Genomic DNA, 7,798 nt, shown 5'->3' with positions numbered 1-7,798 from the left:
ACTATTTTATTTTGAGGTTATTATGATTACGCTTAGTTGTTTTTAGAATTTCATCTAAATCATGATTTGGTATAGTGTAAGGAACCTTACTCTTACTCAGGCATAACGATGAGTGGAAGAGGAACCTAAGCAAGGAAAGTTTCCATAAGGAATCTTAAATGTTTCAAATTATAGGACTTAGATTAAGATCAAGCCTCTATGTAACATAAGTCACCGTCTCCATAAGACACTTAAGTAACCATCTACTTAGTAGTAATCGAAATGGATTTTATTCCCCTGCCAGTAAGCTCCCTAAATAGCGCATAAGTGTAAGCAATGATAACACCGCGACTCTTAGAATAGGGTGTTACATTTAATGGTATCAGAGCAGTTTCTGATCTTTAGGATATGAATTATTCTTTAACTCTTTGTTGTACCCTGTAACACCTGTGCAGCACTATGCCACCGCGTAGACCACCTACCCGCAACAATACTCAAGGCCCCGAGGACATGCAAGGCCAAATCAATACCTTGAGGGATACCATCACAGAGATGCAGAAAAACGCGGGGGAGATGTTTCTGAATATTCTGAACGAAATAAGACGCAACCCTCACAACGCAACCCATAACAACACTGCAAGCGGCTCAGGCACCGGAGGAGCTGGTGTTGTTCCCCAACCACTCCCGAACCATGAAGCGGTGGGCCGGAATAATCAAGATCTACTATTGACATTTAGGAAGCACAAACCACCCTCCTTTCGAGGAGGACATGACCCGATCGTGGCTGTACAGTGGCTGCAGGCCATGGACAAAATATTCAGAGTGGTCCAATGCACCGATGATCAAAAAGTGCTATTCTCGGTGTACATGTTGGAAGGAGACGCCCATCATTGGTGGGCTAATGCGTCTCAACCTTTGGAGATGCAAAATGCGGCAATTACTTGGGCTGTATTTGATGTAATGTTCTTGGAGAAGTATTTCCCGATGTCAATCCGGGACAGCAAGCAAGGCGAATTTGACCGACTCGTGCAAGGGACCATGACGGTAGACCAATATCACGCCAAATTCAACGAACTACTCCGATTGGCGACTTACCGAGGAACCATGCCCATGCCGAATTTTATGACGGCAAAATTTCAAAGAGGTCTATCCGCTAGGATTGCGAAATTAGTAGCTGACAACGACACCTGTGACCTGGCCACCTTAGTAAACAGATGTAGAAAGGTGGAGGCAGTCGGTTTACAAACAAGAAAACCCGCGGAGGCCAGCGGATCCGGACACAGAACTCCGATGGCTAGAAACAGACCATGGAGAGGGAAGAACGAAGGCAGATCGTGGCAACCCAAGCGTGATGATAACAAGTTCAAGAGGCCCGGGAATCCCTGAGGAAATGGCAACAGGGCTCCCAATTGCCCCAAATGTAGAAAGGCACATTTCGGAAATTGTTTGAGCGATCGATGAAATGCTTCAAGTGCGGCCAAGATGGACACTTCATCAAAGATTGTCCGCAATGGAATGAACAACAACCAGCAGCGAAGGCACCAAGGATGGGCAGAGTCTACATCTAGACCAACATGTGGCGGACCAGGCGGCCGAACAAGTTAAAGGTACGATTAATATATGTGGTGAGGAACTATCTGTGTTATTTGACTCTGGAGCAACCAATTCCTTCATTGCCGACTATGTGGCAAAAGCCTTTAACTTAACCATAAGCCCAATGCAATCCCCAATGCAAGTTACCTCTGCGACGGGGGAAGCGACAATGTCTCACTTCGCATGTAAAAATGTAGAATTCAGATATAAAGGAAAGAAGTACAACCAAGACTTCATAATCCTCCCCTTAGCCAAACTGAACCTGATATTGGGAATGGATTGGCTGGCCAAACAACACGTAGTAATTGATTGTAGCAGCCGAAGTATAATAGTCAGCAGGGACATGATGGAGACCCCACTCCCCAATACTCCACCGGTCGAATTAGGAGATTGCACTTTCATGCTAATAGCTGGTCTAGTAGGTGCGAGCGAGACACCGTTGATGAACATTCCCGTGGTCAAAGAATTCGAGGATGTATTTCCTGACGACATTACCACATTTCCCCCTGAAAGGGAAGTGGAGTTTTCTATTGAACTTATTCTCGGGACTGGACCAATCTCAATTGCACCCTACCGTATGTCTCCCCTTGAATTGGTAGAATTGAAGAAGCAGCTAGAAGACCTGCTAGGGAAGAATTTCATCTGACCCAGTGTATCCCCGTGGGGAGCACCAGTTCTATTTGTAAAGAAGAAGGACAGATCTATGAGACTTTGCACGGACTATCGGCAACTCAACAAGGTGACTGTCAAGAATAGGTACCCCTTGCCTCGTATCGAGGACTTAATTGATCAGTTAAGAGGTGCAAAGGTGTTTTCAAAGATCGACCTCCGATCAGGATACCATCAGATCCAGATTAGGCCGAAAGACATCCCTAAGACAACCTTCAGATCCAGATACGGACACTACGAGTACCTAGTCATTCCTTTCGGATTGACCAATGCCCCGACAGTATTCATGGGCTACATGAATCAAATCTTCCAACCTTACTTGAATCAATTCGTGGTCGTATTCATCGACGACATACTAATATACTCGAAGAGCAAAGAGGAGCATTCAGAACACTTAAGAATGGTGCTACAAGTATTGCGGGAGAAACAACTATATGCAAAACCATCAAAGTGTGAATTTTGGCTGCCAGAGATCCAATTTCTTGGACATGTAATCTCAGATGAAGGAGTAGCAGTGGATCCCAGTAAGATCGAAGCAGTAGTAAACTGGGAACGACCAAAGACTGTCACAGAAATAAGAAGCTTCCTTGGGCTAGCAGGATATTATCGAAGATTCATAGAAGGATTCTCGAAGAGGGTGTTGCCACTCACCCGATTAACAAGAAAGGAAGTCCCCTTCGTATGGAACCAAGAATGTGAAGCCTGTTTCCAAGATTTAAAAAGAATGCTGACAACAGCTCCAGTACTGACGCTGCCAGACCCGGAGGAGCCATTCGAGGTATATTGTGATGCCTCCAAGATAGGCTTGGGATGCGTACTTATGCAACACGGCAGACCAGTAGCGTATGCATCCCGACAACTGAAGCCGCACGAAGAAAACTACCCCACACACGATCTGGAGTTAACTGCGATCGTGTTTGCCTTGAAGATATGGCGTCATCACTTGTACGACATAACTGTAATAGTGTACAGTGATCACAAGAGCCTCAAGTATTTATTCGATCAAAAGGAGCTGAACATGAGACAGCGCCGTTGGATGGAGTTCATAAAGGACTACAACTTCGAATTGCAATACCATCTCGGCAAGGCAAATGTAGTCGCAGATGCCTTGAGTAGAAAAACCAGAGGAGTTGCAAGCATGATGATAGCCGAGCATCGACTGATAGAGGAATTTCGAAACTTGGACTTAGCAGTGGCAAATAGCGAATGCGAGGACGAATATTGGGCGGTGCAAATCTTGGACGAACTACTAGAAAGAATCAAACAAGCTCAGCAAGCTGTCGACTGCTTGAAGAGGCTGAGGAATCAATCTGGGGTTAGCCTGAACCAGCAAGGCATAATTACCTTCCAAGGGAGGATAGTTGTCCCTACAAAACTCCTGAGAGAGGAAGTCATGGAGCTGGCACATAAGAGCCAATACTCAATACACCCAGGAGCCACCAAGATGTACGCATACTTGAAAAAGAACTTCGGGTGGAAAGGAATGAAAAGAGATGTGGGAAGATACGTAAGCAAATGCATGGTATGCCAGAAAGTAAAGATTGAGCATCAGCGACCGGCAGGCACCCTACAACCCTTGAGCATTCCGGAGTGGAAATGGCAAAGTGTATCTATGGACTTCGTAACAGGTTTACCCAGAACTCAAGCAAGCTACGATGCCATCTGGGTAGTGGTCGATAGACTGACCAAATCAGCACACTTCATACCGGTGAAAGGGACTTACACGACAGAGAAGTTGGCTCAGATCTATGTGAAGGAAATTGTAAGGTTGCACGGCGTCCCTGAGAGCATAATCAGTGATCGGGATCCTAAGTTCACATCCTGATTCTGGTCTTCATTGCAACAGGCGTTCGGAACCCAACTACGATTAAGCACGGCTTATCACCCCCAGACCGACGGGCAGACAGAGAGGACAATACAAACACTTGAGGACATGTTACGGGCCTGTGCTTTAGAGAAGGAAGGCTGTTGGGATCAGTACTTGCCATTGGCAGAATTCTCTTACAATAACAGCCATCATGCCAGTATCGGCATGGCTCCGTATGAGGCACTTTATGGAAGAAGGTGTTGTACACCTGTATGCTGGGAAGAAGTTGGCGACAGAGAGTTGTTCGGACCAGACATGATCAGAGAAACGACGGAGCAGATCAAGATGATCCGCGACAGGCTGCGGAAAGCCCAAGACCGACAGAAAAGTTACTATGACTTGAAGCACCGACCCCTGGAATTCGAAGTAGGGGATCATGTATTCATCAAACTCTCCCCTGTTACTGGTGTTGGCAGAGCTCTTGGTGTGCGAAAGTTAACTCCATGCTATATCGGTCCCTATCAGATTCTAGAAAGGGTAGGACCGGTAGCCTATCAGTTAGCATTACTACCCAATCTGGCAAACCTTCACGATGTATTCCACGTAAGCCAGCTGAAGAAGTACGTATCAGACCCTTCCCACATCGTATTACCCGACAGCGTTGAAGTCCGACCCAATCTGAAAATGACGGTAGTACCCTGCAAGATTCTGGATAGAGAAGAGAAGCGACTTCGCAGCAAGGTGATACCAATGGTAAAGGTGCAATGGCAAGGAAGGGCTCCCGAAGAAGCAACCTGGGAGCGAGAATACGAGATCCGCCAGAAGTATCCCGACTTAGAATAATTGTAAATTTCGGGATGAAAATTTTATTAGGTAGGGTGGATGTAATAACCCAAAAATCATGTACTCGGAATTAGCCTAATGAAATGGAATCAAAGGGCAAAGCCCATATTTAGTAAACAATTATCCTTAGTTAGTCTTGAGCTAGAATGACCTTGAACCCACTCTAACTAAGATAAGTAATAACTTAAGCTCAATATGGTTTAAAGCCCAAACAATGTCATAGCCCAACCTACTTAAGAATATGAATAAGTCAAGACAATTTAAGAAAGGATTTAAGCTCAAAGCAATGCAAGCCCATTTTAGTAATTGAATAAGACATGGCCCAAATAGTATACACACAAAGATCCAAGCCCACACCACTTGTACCAAGCCTTAGCCCAATTACTAATGATCCAACCTCTAGCAACCTAATGGGCCGAAAACACCCACCAAACCCAACCCAAATCCAAAGACCAACCCTTGATGAGGTGTCATAACTTGATTGGAAAATTTGAATTAATCCCACCTCCCTCACATGTCAACCTCAGCCTTGACAAGAAGAAAAGGGGAAAGGAGTTGCTTTCTACACTCCCTAGGCGCTACATGGATGAAGTAGGAGATTGTGTAAGATACACTCCAACCCTAACCAATGCATGTGAATCCCTTTTAACCAAAAGCAACTCTCCTTTCCCATCCTACATTGGACGACGCAAACAAGAAGAAAGAAGGAGGATTGCTTCTTCCACACTCCAAGCCTTAACCATGCATGTGATTTCTTTTCTCCAAAAGCAACTCTCCTTTCTATACCCACCTTGGATGACGCAAACATGATGAGAAAAGGAAGATTGCTTCTTCCACACTCCAAGCCTTAACCATGCATGTGATTTCCTTTCTCCAAAAGCAACTCTCCTTTCCATACCCACCTTGGATGACGCAAACATGATGAGAAAAGGAACATTGCTTCTTCCACACTCCAAGCCATGCATGACACATTCCAAAGACCAAGGTCTTCCCTTCTCCCTATGCACACTCTACACGGCCACCAAGGAAGGATCACATGATCAAATCTTCTCCTCTCCTCACACATTCGGCCGAACCTTCTACAAGGATGACAAAGAAGACCTATCACACACTCCACACTCAAGCACCATCACCCACCAATGCATGTGAGTAGTTTCCTTCACACTCACAAGTAATACTCAAGCACCTCTAACCTAATACCCCAAGGAAATGATGACTAGGCTTGAATAAAAGAACAAGAAAAGAGCTTCCTCCTCCCCCTAAGGTCGTGAAGCACTAAGCACCAAGACAAAGAATCCTTCTCCCTCACACCTTGGCTTCGGCCATCCCTTTCCCAAACAAACCAAGCAAGTAAAATACTCAAACACTTCTTCCTTCTCTACTCCTAAGCCTCGGCCATAGCAAGTTCAAGGACCTAGGATCATCTCAAAATTATTTTAAGCTCTCCAAACCCTCTTGTCTTCAACCACATAGGTAAGGTAAAGGCTTCACCTCATTTTGTTTGGTGTAGACTAAGGATCCCTAAGTTTCCACTCTCTTTGTGTAGCAAGAGACCAAGAGGTTGTTGGAAGCAACTCTCAACTCAAGGCTCCTTGAAGATCAAGTGTGAAGCATTAGATAAAGTTGTATTATCATCATTAAGGTAAGACCTCATCTCTTCAAGCTGGAAGAATGAACCCTAACCATTCTAAATGACTAGATCTTGGACTAATAAAGCCATGCATGCATCTATCATCCTAGAAATCATCTCCTATGTATACCATCTCTACATGGCCGAACTTAAATGATATGCATGCACTCTCCAAATCTTCAAAACATTGGCTAAACAACCTAAACCTAAAATGGCCGAATGTGAAGTATAGTCTAAAGTTTGATTTAAGGATCAACCATTTTATATGAGCATTTAAGTCATGAACATGTTATCAAAAATGTCTTCTAGGTATACACCCCTAAATGGCCGAACCCTAACAAGCTTAGAAAAGAAATTTGTGAATGTTTTCTTAAGTATCATGATGTATGGTCGAAATGTATAGGACCTTATTACAAAAAAAAAAAAAAATGTATAGGACCTATGCATAAGAACAACTAGTGAAAATCATCACCTAAGGCATTTCATCTAAAAGGGCCGAACCTATGTCAAGAGGAATATTAAGTTTAGATCTTTAATTTTAGAACTATGTACTAAGGATGGTTATGTTATTAGGCCGAACCAAAGGAACAAGAAAGGACCAGAACCACCTTGAACTCTTGGGAAGTGATAAGACAAGACTATTGTGTAAGTGATTTACGGTTGTTGTAGTGGTTTCCCTATGGTTGCCGCCCCTTTATGTTAAAGTGTTGGTTTGACTGCAATCTGTTATGTGATACATTACAGTGATATGTTTGGTTGTTTGGAACTAATGTTTTGTTCATGCAAGTTATATTATGATGGCATGTGCACTAATACCACAGAGGCAACCTGACGAGGACCCTGGGTATTCGTCCGTAAGACCATGGAGAGTAATTGCCATGGCAAGATTGGTATGATGAAATGAAAGCATGATTATTTTCCAAACTATGTTTCAATGTTTCTCCCATTCTATTATTGTATATATTATTATATGACAGTTGCAGGAGTAAGCATCATGGTTTGGAGGTTGGTCCAACTGTGAGTCCTTACTGAGACCCCCAATCTCACCCCTCTTGGGGAATCCCTTTCAGGTAAAAGCCAAGAATGAAGATGTGGGTAAGGGATGGCAAGCGACTAGTACGCCTGGAAGTAAAGAAAGATGCATTACGTTTATTATCGGATGACTGTACTAAATTAGTTCGTAACAAGTTATATGTGCACGCTATGTTTTTCATTTTGGATGAGATGTTAGGATATTATGAGCTTTTGGATGGATCTCTAGACATTGAGTAGTAGTA

At 43.8% G+C, this 7,798-nt stretch overlaps 1 protein-coding gene across 1 annotated transcript; it reads left to right on the top strand.

Moving 5' to 3' along the window:
- The first annotated feature begins 438 nt into the window (after nucleotides 1-438).
- Nucleotides 439-1,365, top strand: LOC133298289 (uncharacterized). The gene has a single exon (XM_061497559.1). It carries the CDS (start codon nucleotides 439-441, stop codon nucleotides 1,363-1,365), a length of 927 nt encoding a protein of 308 aa, XP_061353543.1.
- Nucleotides 1,366-7,798: the final 6,433 nt, after the last annotated feature.

Source organism: Gastrolobium bilobum, unplaced genomic scaffold (assembly GCF_033153095.1).
Source record: "Gastrolobium bilobum isolate Gb01-03AN ecotype WA unplaced genomic scaffold, APGP_CSIRO_Gbil_v1 utg86272, whole genome shotgun sequence".
NCBI classification, from domain to species: Eukaryota; Viridiplantae; Streptophyta; class Magnoliopsida; order Fabales; family Fabaceae; genus Gastrolobium; species Gastrolobium bilobum.
The sequence above is the reverse complement of the archived record's forward strand: the minus strand, read 5'-3'. Positions and strand labels throughout refer to the sequence as shown.